General features: G+C 42.5%; 1 protein-coding gene and 1 non-coding gene across 13 annotated transcripts in view; one reads left to right on the forward strand and one right to left on the reverse strand.

Annotated features, from left to right (window-relative positions):
• Positions 1-521: 521 nt before the first annotated feature.
• Positions 522-603, reverse strand: trnas-aga (transfer RNA serine (anticodon AGA)). Its single transcript has one exon. It is a non-coding gene; the product is annotated as a tRNA-Ser (tRNA).
• Positions 604-1493: 890 nt separating this feature from the next.
• Positions 1494-15396, forward strand: part of LOC110493161 (nucleosome-remodeling factor subunit BPTF) — a 53331-nt gene continuing 39428 nt past the window's right edge. For all 12 annotated transcript variants that reach the window (XM_036949712.2, XM_036949709.2, XM_090204828.1 and 9 more), the window contains exons 1-3: positions 1494-2384; positions 4777-5599; positions 11487-11707. In XM_036949712.2, coding sequence (XP_036805607.2) covers positions 1865-2384; positions 4777-5599; positions 11487-11707 — 1564 coding nt within the window. In that variant the 5' untranslated portion in view covers positions 1494-1864. The remainder of the gene's footprint in view (positions 2385-4776; positions 5600-11486; positions 11708-15396) is intronic.

Here is a 15396-nt window from a genome sequence, read left to right on the forward strand (position 1 = left end):
GAACACTTTAGGAGTAATTTAAATTTGAAAATGTGTATTTGTCACTATGTTAACGGTCCCTAACTGCTGTTGGTGGACGTAAGGAAAACTACAGGGGAATATCCAACCTGAAACTGTTTTTACCTCGGTGAGTGGAGGCTGTTATAGCAGCAAAGGGGGGGACAAGCTCCATATTAATGCTCATGATTTTGGAATGAGATGTTCGACGAGAAGCTGTCCACATACTTTTGGTCATGTAGTGTATGTAATTTAGATATCTACATCAATATTTTTTGCAATACCGCTAAAGGCTACATGGAACATGCAACCAGAAAATGAAGTATTTATTTTTTAACACTTGGAGGTGCCCTTTTCCATTGTGTTGTACCACCTTTTGCATGAAGACTGTAGGTAATATCAAGACATTAAGACATTAACTACATTCAAATGTATAGTTGAATGATTTTGGGATTACAAGGACTACCCTTTAAAGTGAAAATTCACATGAACTCTTTCTTATTACATACATCGTCAAAAGATACCGTTGTCGGCAGGATTCGAACCTGCGCGGGAAGATCCCAATGGATTTCTAGTCCATCGCCTTAACCACTCGGCCACGACAACTTGATACTTACAGTTGAAATTATTCCTAATTTAACCTATGTCCAATGAAACCTGCTGCTATTTATCATTTTAAAGACTATTAGCTATTTCTTAAACTACCATTCACTATGCTGGTTGCTTCTATTGAGAATGTAGCTATAACATCGAAATAATTAGACTTATGCCTGCTAGACTTAATAAAGCAATGTGCTTGCTTTAAAGAGAAAAGCCTTGGCATAGACATACTACAGAGAGCAGGCATCAATCAACCAGTATACTAGACATAGTAGGCCTTGTCTAAATAGGCTACATTTGAGAACATAAACCACAGACTGTAATTAAACATCATGTAGCTAGGCCCTATCATAAGAGAGGGATTTAGGAAACATTGTAGCAACAAAGAGAAAAAAAAGAAACAGTGTTGCACCACAACTGCTGCATTGGTAGGTTTTGTCACCATCATTCATTCCATGGTGATGGAACTGTTCTGATGTTATACGTTCTGATCGAGAATGTTGAATGACCTCTTCATAATATCCACTGTGTGCATCAATAAGTAAACACCATGTTTGAACGTATAAATGCATACAATTTTCCAATGCAATACACAATATGAGTATTTTTTGCCATTAAAATAAGTTAATCGAATAACTGCATCAAAATTACAAACGGGGTCTCTTTGATAACAACAAATCAACTACCAATAGCTACATTATTTAAATGTTGACATATAGTGAACTCCTGCCTAATATGTGATAATATTTGCTCTAACTCTGAAACAACAACTTGGTTTCATGATTCTGATCTTTCCTGTGGCCGACTACGTATTGCTTGCTTACATTCTGGCTAGAATGACGACGTCAGCTGCAAATTGACAACGCTGTTACATTGTAATAAATCGATATTTTCTTGATTTATGTGAATTGGCATGACAAGTGAACGTAAATAAACAATCGTGGGGGCATCACGTTTGCATGGATAACACATTTTATGAACTAAATGCGTCTACTGTAGAATAGTGGTCACGTGACCTCCATACAGGGCCTGCTGTCTGTTTTCAGTGGAGGGAGATATCCGAAGAAAAATGGCGACTGCAGGCGACCTAAAGCGGGACGCCGGCCATTCTATTTGAACATTCTACTAAAAATTGAGCCCGGGGCTTGGTGGGGCTAATTGTGACTATCGCAACGTTGGTTAGGGTTTCCGAGGTTGCCCGGTTTCTCGGGTTTGTGTGGACTAGTCGCGCGCTAAAATTGAAATTAAAAATAATACATCTGCTACAATGCGAGGGAGAAGAGGAAGGCCGCCTAAACAGGCAGCGGAGATGCAGGAGGTTTCCCCTGGGCCAGTTCGCGGTTCAAGAGGGAGAGGGAGAGGTAACCGTGGTAGGGGAAGGGGCCGAGGACGTGGCCGCGGACGGGGTTCGGTGGTGGATACCGGCGATACAGAAATTAATCGGAGAGAAAACTATCATTCGTCCAGGGGCCGGAGGAAAGTTGGAGCAGCGACGACATCGCGGGGCAGAGGAAGAGGCAGGGGTTCGAGAGGTGGTCGCGGCAGCAGGGGGAGACGGCCACTGTGCAAGGTGGTCTACGATGACAACAGCGACGAGGAAGAGGATAATATTAGTTTGAGGTCGGAGGAAGACGAACTTTTACACGAGAATCCTTCCTCAGACTACGAAGAGGAGGCCGTGGACAATGAGTCCGATTTTCTGGAAGAATTACCAGATGAGGATGATGCTAGCTACTGTACAGATAGCAGCTTTCGGAGCCATGATAGCACGCACGGCAGCACTCCAGGTACGTTTGCTTGCAAATGCAATTTAGAAGCATTTTTCAAATGCACGCCAAAGTGTTACAGTTTTATTTAGCACATTTGGGAAGTAAGCTGCATTGTTCAAAATGGAGATTGCACTCATAAACAGGCCTTTGTTTAGGAGCTCTGGTGATCGTTTGCTAGTTCGCGCACAGTGAACAATACTGTCACCTCGCATGTTTTCTGTTATAAAAAAATCAGCAACTATTGGCAAAAATGAACACGAATTTGACGATGGGGATTATTGTAATGTAGAATTGTTCATTTGCATAATTGCACCATTTTGCATGCAACATATTAGGCGTTAGTTCTAGATAAACATTTAGCTACTTTCCATTCATTAATTTAGCAATTATCGTCAACAAGCTTGCCATGCTGCACTATCTGGCTACAAAATATCACGATAAGATTTATACCTTTTTTGTTTTAGAACTGCGCGTGCGTTTTTGATACTTTGTCGCCTTGCATGGCATGAATATACTGTTATACAGTTCCTGTAGTAGATGTAAACAATAAAGGGTCAGTTTCATCAACTAGTTGTAATTTATCCCCCTCCTCCTCCTCCTCCTCCTCCCTTAGTTTAAGCAATTTTTTCCTTCAGAAAATCAAGTGTTGCGATAGATTTCGTGAGATTGTGGTCAAATCAGCTTGACAGGACATCATCGCGCGGCCCTTTGTTTTGAAAAGAGGCGCTCTAATTTCACCTGTTGCAGCTTGAACTCATTATAATATCACGTACTAAATTGTGCGGTAACCATAGCAAAGCCAATCTGTCAATGTAAACGAACAAGAGCAAAGGTAACCTTCTTTGAACAATAATTGTTGAACTGTAAAGTCAATGGTTTTGATCTTGTATAATGTCAAAACGTGAGTGAAAGTGACATTGATGTCATTCATGTACTTTGGACTTCATGTAGTCAATTTTCAAGACATTTATGCAATATTAAGGAACCATTTTGTATATTTCAGGATTATGCATAAGATTAGTATACATTATTGTACATTTTCTGATATCTTTTGGTGTTCAGTAAAATCTTAAATTATCATAATTCCACATGTTCCTGTAGACCTGGAATGGATCTGCTGATTCATAATGCAATGCAGAATAATATTTCCATGAAATTACAGATTTATTCATATGTTATGTGTCCTAAAATGGCTGTGAATGTGTTTCATACCTTGCCCCACATCTCATAAGCACAGATGTTTACAGCCTAGACAACATGGTATTTCTTGAATCATAATTATATCTCTCCATTGCACCCCAGTGACTGACTATGCAAATAACCTCCTACCCCAAACAGGCCCGATTAACATGTGAATATGGCTGAATTGTTCAAGGAGTGGTTTATGTGCCATTCATATGACCTATAATCACATACACACTCATTTTATCACACTGAGTCACAAATACATGCTTACACATACACAGAGACTCTGTGCATAGGGCGGGAGGAATGAAGGCAGAAGTTTTTGTACACCGCCCTCACCGTGGGCACACGCTCAGGGGAGAGGTGCTTGTCACCTCATCTATGCCTTCTCTTAATGTCTAATGTTTGAAATCTAATTTAGAACTATAGTATGTCAGTTGTTATACCTACCTACTCTAGCTGATATCAGAGGGTGTGGATCCCTGGCTTTATGTTTCAGATTCTGAACTTGATCAGGGTCCATATTCATAAAAGGTGCTGATCTAGGATCAGTAAAGCCTTTTCGATCATAATGAATAAGATTACATGGACAAGGGGAGCTGACCCTAGATCAGCACCCATACTCTGGCCCAGGGTAGAGTGAGTGAAGGAAGGCCAAATTCTCCACTGCACAGTGAATACTCAAGTACCAGGTGCTAGGTCGGCTTATTTACATTTTTAAGACTTTTTTTAAATTTATTTTTTTATGTACTGAGTAAATCAAAAGTTCTCTTTCCAAAGGGAGAAATTCTGTTTATAGAAGAGATTCAGACTTTATATACGCCGTGGATTTATGGAAGGGTAAAAAATTCAAGTTGGTTATAACCAATACGCTGTGCTTAAAAGTTGATACAGCGAAAGTAATGCATACATTCACAGAGCTGTTATCCAGAAACGGTAACAAAATAGTTACACACTCAAATGTGTTGAATAAGAAGCCCTGCCTGTTTGATAGAAACATCGACAGCTGTTATGGTTGATGCAAATTGCGCTGCCTGCTTTGGCTCATTCACTATGTATCTAGTTTTGTCTTTGTTTCTTCACCTGTTTTTGTTGTGTTTCTCAGAGTCCAGCACTCAGTATTAAAGGGACTTTTTTTCCTGACCCCATTTTATGTCTCTTGATTGATTTTAATTATTTACATCATTTATAGCCCTCTCTCTCTCTTCATCCCTCTCTGTCTCAGGCCGGAGGGGCAGACACCCACACCAGCCCCGCTCGCCCATCTTCGAGGCCAAGGAGGTGCCCTCCTTGGAGCTGCCCAAGTCCTCAGAGGACTTGCTGGTGCCGGCCAATCAGCTCCTCAACATCTCGGCCGTCTATGAGGTGCTGCGCAACTTCGGCTCGGTCCTGCGCCTCTCGCCGTTCCGCTTCGAGGACTTTTGTGCGGCGCTGGCAGGCCAGGAGCAGTGCACCCTGCTGGCTGAGACCCACACCGCCCTGCTCAAGGCCATCCTGCGCGAGGAGGACACGTCCAACACCACGTTCGGTCCTGCCGACCTCAAGGACAGCGTCAACTCCACACTCTACTTCATCGACGGCATGACCTGGCCCGAGATGGTGCGCGCCTACTGCGAGAGTGACCCAGAGTACCGGCAGGTGCTCCCTTTACTGGAGGGCGAGGAGTACCCCTACGAGCCTCTCGAGAGCAAAATTAAGGTCCTTCAATTCCTTGTGGACCAGTTCCTGGCCACCAACTTGGCTAGAGAAGAATTGATGTCGGAGGGGGTGGTGGCGTACGACGACCACTGCAGGGTGTGCCACCGGCTGGGGGACCTCCTCTGCTGTGAGACGTGCTCTGCCGTCTACCACCTAGAGTGCGTGAAGCCGCCGCTGGTGGAGGTACCCGAGGACGAGTGGCAGTGCGAGGTATGCGTGGCACACAAGGTGCCTGGCGTGGTGGACTGTGTGACGGAGGCGCAGAAGAGCCGACCATACATCCGCCAGCTGCCAATCGGCTATGACCGCCACCGCCGCAAGTACTGGTTCCTGGACCGCCGCGTCGTGGTGTAAGTAGACAACAACAGTCATTTTAAATAAGGTCATTAGGCCCTAATCTATTGATTTCACATGATTGGGCAGGGGCGCAACCATGGGTGGGCCTGGCAGTGCAGGGCAAATGGCAGACAGTTTGTATGTTTCAGCATGATAATGCACGGCCTCATGTCGCAAGGATCTGTACACAATTCCTGGAAGCTGAAAATGTCCCAGCCTGTATACTCATCAGACATATTTTGGATACTCTGGATCTACATGTACGTCATTGTGTTCCACTTCCCACCAATATGAAGAGGAGTGATGATCACACCAGATACTGACTGGCTTTCTGATCCACACCTCTACCTTTTTTTTTGAAGGTATTTGTGACCAACAGATGCATATCTGTATTCCCAGTCATGTGAAATCTATAGATTAGGGCCTTTCAACTGCCCGAGAGGAATCCCTTTGACAGTTATATCTGCCCTACAATCAATAAGGCCTTTCAATTCACTGATTTCCTTATGTAACGCAGTAAAATCTTTGAAATTGTTGCATGTTGTGTTTATATCTTTGTTCAGTGGAATAAATAGTTATTTCAACTTCCTATTCTACCTGGCAGATAATTGTGTCTGTTCTAGACAATATATTTATATCTGAGTGTTCTGTAATGTTATATCCCCCTGGACATCCCTTTTCAAGCAATTGATTAGTTGGATCAGGTGTGATAGGACAAAAAATTGCTAGGGGCCTTGGAGGAACGGATTGGGAAACACAGGGTTATGGGTTAGGTTGGGGGGATGGGATGATGGGCTAGGGCTGTTGTCTCACCTGGGGCTGTTGTGCAGGATTGGGCCTGGTCTATCCCTGCCTAAAACACCTCAGTCTTTGAAGGGATGCTGTTGTGTTAACCGTTTGCTGTCCTGACACTAGGAGGAACATGAAAACCGTTGTCATCACAATGTGAAATGAAGACCGCGATACTAAACTGAGTATAGTGTCCAAACTCCTTTTTAAAAGGAAAGGATGAGTGTTGAAGGCAACTGATAATGGCTACCTCGGTCTTTCTATAGAAAGGTCCTTTGGAGGAAGAATGTGGGGCATATATTTGACACTTTTGTCTAACCCAGTGTTTCTTAGGTAGCCTAGCAGTTAGGGGGTTGGGCCACTAACTGAAGGGTCCCTGGTTTGAATACCCGAGCCGACAAGGTGAAAAATCTGTCTGTGCCCTTTGAGCAAGGCACTTAACCCTAATCTGCTCCAGGGGTGACGTACTACTATGGTTGACCCTTTACCTGGTCCTGGGGACATTTTTGTTTTTGGCCTTGCACTACACAGCTGAGTCAAATGATCAACTCATCAAGCTTTGGTGATTTCAATCAGATGTGTAGTGCTAAGGCAAAAACAAAAATGTGCACCCCTTTGGGCCCCCAGGAACAGGGTTAAGAAACACTGATCTTAACATTATTTACAAATTACACATGTTTGTGTTTACCTTCTGGGAATCTCAGCCTGTCACATCTCCAACAGTGCTCTTAGGTCAGCTACAGGATAAAAACATTTTTGGAGAGAAGACGTGCAACATGTACATGTATAATGGCAATATGAAGACTAATACATTTGGCAGTGCTGACAAAGATTGGACCAGGATCGATTCGCCTTGCTACCCTATAGGCATGCAACAGGGATTTGAATTTGATGCACACTGCTAATAGGAGCCAGTGGAGAGTGTGAAGGAGTTTTATACAGTCTGGTAAGGGGCCATAATGGAGTTGTTAACTGTGACAGAGGTATTGGAGCAGGCAGGCTTTGCCAGGGAGGAAGAGCAGCTTCTCTTGTCAATGTTGAGCTTTGAGTTGGTGGGCTAGCATCTAATAACTCTGTGTGATTGGGAAAGTCAAGTCTCAAACCACTCCCTAACCCTCCCCTTGGCCCTAACCATTTGTTTCTGCAGATCTGTAAGGTGTGAGATCCATCATTGCACTGCTTATAGCCTACCTTCCCAGACCATACAGGTCTGCAAACATCGAGGGGTTAGGGCTATGGGGGACGGAACTTTCTTGCCTGGTCTTTGATATGTCTTGGGTTTTTAATCCAGTGGACAATGATATAATGCACATTGATCTGACATAACCAGAAAGTACATGCTAGGACTAGTCCACAAAATATGTTGACATGTAGTAAATTAACTGCCAGTTGGTAGATGCAAAGATGATCTTTAGCTGACTCAAAGGTGTCTCCATTTTAGCAAATAAATCTCCCACTGACAAATGTAGGTGGCTAGCTAGCTAGGATCATTCTATTATCTTAGCTAACATCGCATTAATGAAATAAGCATTTGTTATCCAACTTGCTAGCTAGCAAGCTAGGTGAAAGAGTTGTTTATACGTTGGCTAAAAGCTAGCTTTTACATTTCATTTACAGTGCCTTGCGAAAGTATTCGGCCCCCTTGAACTTTGCGACCTTTTGCCACATTTCAGGCTTCAAACATAAAGATATAAAACTGTATTTTTTTGTGATGAATCAACAACAAGTGGGACACAATCATGAAGTGGAACACCATTTATTGGATGTTTCAAACTTTTTTAACAAATCAAAAACTGAAAAATTGGGCGTGCAAAATTATTCAGCCCCCTTAAGTTAATACTTTGTAGCGCCACCTTTTGCTGCGATTACAGCTGTAAGTCGCTTGGGGTATGTCTCTATCAGTTTTGCACATCGAGAGACTGACATTTTTTCCCATTCCTCCTTGCAAAACAGCTCGAGCTCAGTGAGGTTGGATGGAGAGCATTTGTGAACAGCAGTTTTCAGTTATTTCCACAGATTCTCGATTGGATTCAGGTCTGGACTTTGACTTGGCCATTCTAACACCTGGATATGTTTATTTTTGAACCATTCCATTGTAGATTTTGCTTTATGTTTTGGATCATTGTCTTGTTGGAAGACAAATCTCCGTCCCAGTCTCAGGTCTTTTGCAGACTCCATCAGGTTTTCTTCCAGAATGGTCCTGTATTTGGCTCTATCCATCTTCCCATCAATTTGAACCATCTTCCCTGTCCCTGCTGAAGAAAAGCAGGCCCAAACCATGATGCTGCCACCACCATGTTTGACAGTGGGGATGGTGTGTTCAGCTGTGTTGCTTTTACGCCAAACATAACGTTTTGCATTGTTGCCAAAAAGTTCAATTTTGGTTTCATCTGACCAGAGCACCTTCTTCCACATGTTTGGTGTGTCTCCCAGGTGGCTTGTGGCAAACTTTAAACAACACTTTTTATGGATATCTTTAAGAAATGGCTTTCTTCTTGCCACTCTTCCATAAAGGCCAGATTTGTGCAATATACGTCTGATTGTTGTCCTATGGACAGAGTCTCCCACCTCAGCTGTAGATCTCTGCAGTTCATCCAGAGTGATCATGGGCCTCTTGGCTGCATCTCTGATCAGTCTTCTCCTTGTATGAGCTGAAAGTTTAGAGGGACGGCCAGGTCTTGGTAGATTTGCAGTGGTCTGATACTCCTTCCATTTCAATAGTATCGCTTGCACAGTGCTCCTTGGGATGTTTAAAGCTTGGGAAATCTTTTTGTATCCAAATCCGGCTTTAAACTTCTTCACAACAGTATCTCGGACCTGCCTGGTGTGTTCCTTGTTCTTCATGATGCTCTCTGCGCTTTTAACGGACCTCTGAGACTATCACAGCGCAGGTGCATTCATACGGAGACTTGATTACACACAGGTGGATTGTATTTATCATCATTAGTCATTTAGGTCAACATTGGATCATTCAGAGATCCTCACTGAACTTCTGGAGAGAGTTTGCTGCACTGAAAGTAAAGGGGCTGAATAATTTTGCACGCCCAATTTTTCAGTTTTTGATTTGTTAAAAAAGTTTGAAATATCCAATAAATGTCGTTCCACTTCATGATTGTGTCCCACTTGTTGTTGATTCTTTACAAAAAAATACAGTTTTATATCTTTATGTTTGAAGCCTGAAATGTGTCCGAATACTTTCGCACGGCACTGTAGCTATACAAGCAAGCTAAAACTGCACAGCTCTGAGAAGAAGCCATGTCGACCAGCTGACAGCTTATTATGCTAGCTAGCTGATTCAAGGGTGAGTGAGGGTGAGCCGAGAGACATCCGCAAGAGTGCAGCCATCTACATAGGAGTGTTCACAACTAGCTAACAGGCTTTCGGCCAATGCAGCAATCGCTATGCTAACATATAAACAGCTAACTCTTGCTGTTCCACCCTGTTGCTAAAGCTACCCCACACTGGCTAGCTAGCCAGCCCCGACAGAAGCGCCAAACAATCAGTAATATATTATTATAAGTGATCATTACTTATTTATTCATGTGTACAGTGTCAATTTCAATCAGGGACTGAGGTTATCCACGCACGAAACACTGTTAACCCAGAATCAAAATTGAAGCAGAAGTGCAAGCAATTGACCCGTGATCATGTTCAAACTGTGAGCTTTTTTTTACATGACAGATGGCACTCTTCAATCTTCGCTTTTATCCAGAGCGGCTTACATCACTTTTTTAGCTTCTCTGGTAAGGTACAGAAAGGCCAATGCCTCACTTGTTTGAAGGATAATGACAATGTAAACACACAAATATTAGTCAGCGATAGCATATACGCCAGCTATTAAGCACAAGTCACAGATGGTGTGGTAGCAGACTCCTTTAACCTGAGAGGAGAGTGTCACACACTCATGTACACGAGCACAGACACACACCTGAACAGAGGGATTCGGGGGGTCGCCTTCACTGTCTCATTGCCGCTCCCACTCAAGAAAGTGGCCTTCACTGGTTGCAGTGTAATCGATCTTCACCATCCCCATAGAGAGAGAGAGAGAGAGAGAGAGAGAGAGAGAGAGAGTGTGTGTGTGTGTGTGTCTCGAGTGGGTGGTTGCATCCTGAGAGGATGCTGACTAGATTGTTGGAATACTGCCTAAGGCTAGTGAGACTCAGGCCTAGACCCTGCTGTGCACAAAGCTGTCCATTTGTTGATATTTGATGTGGGCCTATGTGTTATGCATGCCTAGAGCGCTCAAAGGTCTTACAACTTTAATTTCCCAATAATCATGTTTTCCTTGATTGCAGCTAAGGCCATGTTAAAACGTAAAAGTGCAATTCCATCGCTTCTCAACCTAATTTTCATTGTCTCCAGCAATGGGGCGGCAGGGTAGCCTAGTGGTTAGTGCCTTCAAAGTTCAAATCCCCGAGCTGACAAGGTACAAATCTGTCGTTCTGCCCCTGAACAGGCCGTTAACCCACTGTTCCTAGGCCGTCATTGAAAATAAGAATTTGTTCTTAACTGACTTGCCTAGTTAAATAAAGGTACAATAAAATAAGTGTATGTGTATGTGAAAAAGGTGCATTTTCTGCGTTCTACCCGATGACTGATTTTTCAAACACATTGAGATTCACGGTGACATGGAGCAATAAAATGGCTTGAAACTCGTTTCAGGTTTTGAAAATCACCGTTTTTCTTCCTTTTAATCCTACCTAGAGAAGCATTTAGAACCTTATCTTTGCAACCACAGATCATAGAAACACACCTTTTTCACATATCTAGACACCCGTATGGTGCTGGAGAGTTTGTAACGTGGCAGAATGGCTTTTAAGGAAAACTTGCACCATAGAAGACACATGTATTAAATAGTTGTCAGTACTATGTCCTTACAATGGACAATTTACAATGGCAGGTGTCTGCTTAAATGTTCTTCACTCTACTGCTCGTCATTTGATGGTGGCATCAATTAATCAAAGATATTGATCTCTTTCTCCCTTATACTATCCTTCTCTGTCTCCCATATTCTCTCCTTCCCTGTCCCCTCCATCTCCCTCTTATCTCTCTCCCCTCCTCTTTTTCTCTCCACCCCCTCCACCGGTGTCTCGCTCACTTCCTCCACCCCAGTGAGGAGGACGGCGAGCAGGAGGACAAGACCATCTGGTACTACAGCACCAAGGTGCAGCTGGCTGAGCTGATTGACTGCCTGGACAAGGGTTACTGGGAGGCCGACCTGTACGCCACGCTGGAGGAGATCAGGGACGAGGTGCACACGCACATGGACATCACCGAGGAGCTCACCAACAAGGCCCGCGGCGTCAACAAGTGCTTCCTCACCGCTGCCAACGGTAAGAGATGTGGACACGTTCAGATGGATGTAGGTTATGTAGAACAAACATGCCCTATCTGACATGTTGAATAAAGTAGAATACAAATCTCTTAATGGCATTTCTGCCACGTTTACCTACTGAACGAGGCCTAGGGTACACACGCAGGTTTTGGGATTTTTTTTCTTATTTATTCTAGGGAGGTCGACCGATTTATGATTTTTCAACGCCGATACCGATTATTGGAGGACCAAAAAAGCCGATACCGATTAATCGGCCGATTTTAAAAAATATATATATTTATTTATTTGTAATAATGACAATTACAACAATACTGAATGAACACTTATTTTAACTTAATATAATACATCAATAAAATCAATTTAGCCTCAAGTAAATAATGAAACATATTCAATTTGGTTTAAATAATGCAAAAACAAAGTGTTGGAGAAGAAAGTAAAAGTGCAGAATGTGCTATGTAAGAAAGCTAACGTTTCAGTTTCTTGCTCAGAACATGAGAACATATGAAAGCTGGTGGTTCCTTTTAACATGAGTCTTCAATATTCCCAGGTAAGAAGTTTTAGGTTGAAGTTATTATAGGAATTATAGGACTATTTCCCTCTATACCATTTGTATTTCATTAACCTTTAACTATTGGATGTTCTTATAGGCACTTTAGTATTGCCAGTGTAACAGTATAGCTTCCGTCCCTGTAGTTAGTGCGCGCTAACTAGCTAGCCATTTTACTTCGGTTACAGCAGCCTCATCTCGGGAGTTGATAGGCTTGAAGTCATAAACAGCGCAATGCTTGACGCACAACGAAGAGCTGCTGGCAAAACGCAAGAAAGTGCTGTTTGAATGAATGTTTACACGCCTGCTTCTGCCTGCCACCGCTCAGTCAGATGCTTGTATGCTCAGTCAGATGCAAGTCAGATGCTTGTATGCTCGCTAGATAATATCTAGTAATATCATCAACCATGTGTAGTTAACTAGTGATTATGATTGATTGTTTTTTATAAGATAAGTTTAATGCTAGCTAGCAACTTACCTTGGTTTACTGCATTCGCGTAACAGGCAGTCTCCTTGTGGAGTGCAATGAGAGAGAGGCAGGTCGTTATTGCATTAGTTAACTGTAACTGCAAGATTGGGTCCCCTGAGCTGACAAGGTGAAAATCTGTCGTTCTGCCCCTGAACAAGGCAGTTAACCCACCGTTCCAAGGCCGTAATTGAAAATACGAATGTGTTCTTAACTGACTTGCCTAGTTAAATAAAGGTATTTAAAAATATATATTTAAAAAAAATCGGCGCCCAAAATTACTGATTTCCGATTGTTATGAAAACTTGAAATCGGCCCTAATTAATCGGCCATTCCGATTAATCGGTTGACCTCTAATTCTAGGACTAGTATTGTCATTTACAGTCATTTCAGAAGAAGGTTTTACCAGTTATTTGCGTAGTTATTTACTATTAAACTACCGGTATTACATACTGAAAACGTGTCTATTGAATGCAGCTCTCTGTAAATTGTTAGATAACTAACCTTACATTCCCCATAGTACACATCCTATTGTTTCCTTCCTTTTGAAGTCTATCATTGTGTTACTATCATTGGATGGGTGAAAGCTTTACATTGAATCTATTGAGACCCCAGTGAATTTTCAGCACAGTTTAGTAGGGTAAAGCTGTTATGTATTTGTTTTTACATTATAAAGTAAGTTTAGGCTTTTTCTTCAAATAAGACCGTTTGGTTGTGTCCTAAATGGCACCCTATTCCCTATGTAGTGCACTACTTTTGACCAGGCCCCATAGGACTCTAGTTAAGAGAAGTGCACTATGAAGAGAATAGGATGCCATTTGGGATGTACACTTAGTCAAGAGCGGCTAATTCCAGTAATTAGCGTTTGACTCTGACAAATAAAATCAATGATTGGTTGTTTGGCTGTTGCCCGTCTGAGGGAAAGGAGCACAATTACAGCAAAGCCTGCCTCAATGGAATAGATTATCAATCTCTCTGAATTGGGCCACTCTGTCTTTTCCATCAGTAATTGGTTTTGCCTCTTGACAATGCTCAGTGGTTTGGAGAGAACTACTAGTCTATTACTCTATTCCCCTTTCAGTTCTTCCCCTATGGTGAATGAATGGTGTTAAGTGATGATCAAACACTTACCCCGACTGTGTCCCAAAATGGCAAATGTAGTGCACTACTTTTGACCGGGTACCTTTTGGGCCGCAGATACTTTTGTTGATATTCATCATTGGCATCATTTTCTCTGTTCGGTTGGTTCTAACGAGGCTGCAGATTGCCTCCTGCCCACGGCTGCACCTCTCAATGTCTCTGTGTTGGTAATGTGAGGGTGCTGATCAGCACGGCAGCATACACACACACACACTTAGTTCAGATCCATGGTATTGGGTGTGTGTGTATGGGTTTTACAATTATGACTCATGAAAGTTGTGCACATTAGCATTTTGTGTGTGTGTGCATGTTTGTTAGGAGGGACGTGCACATGCACATCATGTAAGGCTCTAGATATAGTAGTCCATGTATGGTAGTGTTGTGGGTAATTTTTCACCATGTCAGTTCCATTATTTGAATTCCAATTTGTTCAGTTTTTTTCTGTGAGCTCAAATTGCACATTGCGTTTAAGTTTCTCTAGAGATAAATCACATCGTGAGCGAACTGTGCGATGAAGATGGGAATTGTAGTTTCCAACAGGCCAATGTTCTACATAGTTTAGGGTAGACAAAATTGTAATGAACTACGATGACCATAATCCATTGCGCAACTACTTGTCCTGTCTGTTTCTTTTACCACATGCTACGGAAGAGACTGAAGAAAATACATGATCTAAGTGATTGATAGTTGGTATTCAGCAGTCATAAAACTTATGCCTTATTTACTTTGAAGAACAACTAAAATAATTATTTTGTCAGGCCGCATAGGTAGCAGTTGTATAGAGATGAGATGATAACTGAATGAAATAATAAAGTTGTAATATACACAACAATAGAAATATTTTATTAAAGTAATGTGAACAGCTGATGCAATTGGCAGTCACTTGCATCGTGGGACTTTATTCATTGTTTTATTCTATTGTTACAGCATTCAACCCACATTCAACATTCAACCCACATGCATTTAATGTTTAAATGTTTAAAAAAATAATTGAAAGGAAAAAATATTTTTAAAAATGTGATAATCGAACCGACCTCAAAAAGCACTAATCTCTCTGCACTAATGTATGTAACTAGCATACCGCTGTCCCTCTCCCACCCGCCTCTTGTCAGATTATCATAGTGGATTTACCACTGCCATCCCAAAGCAATATCCTAAATATTTCCAAACCCCTCCTATTTGGGTAAGTAGGCCTTAATCAGTGGGGCAGTAGCAGGTTGGCTGGCTGGTTGTTTTTGAGTGCCTCTATCTCCTCCTGTGCTGGCTTGGCCTGGCTGTAGGCTCTGGGGGCTGTGGCACTGCTCCAGCAGGCTTCACTGGGAGGAGGTCCAAGATGGCAGGACTGAATGCCTCTGAGGCAGAGAGAGAGGGTAAGGGGGGGGGGGGGAGAGAGATGGTCAGATAGAGAGGCAATAGTCTTTGGTGGGGTTGAGGAACAGTGGAAGAATATGGAGGTGAAAGGGGAGGAAAGAGATGGAGAAAGAATGATGGAGATAGAGGATAAAGAAATGTAAAAAAGAGAAAGAGAGGGAGA

This window comes from Oncorhynchus mykiss, chromosome 17, assembly GCF_057628025.1.
Source record: "Oncorhynchus mykiss isolate SJ-2025 chromosome 17, ASM5762802v1, whole genome shotgun sequence".
Lineage (NCBI taxonomy): Eukaryota > Metazoa > Chordata > Actinopteri > Salmoniformes > Salmonidae > Oncorhynchus > Oncorhynchus mykiss.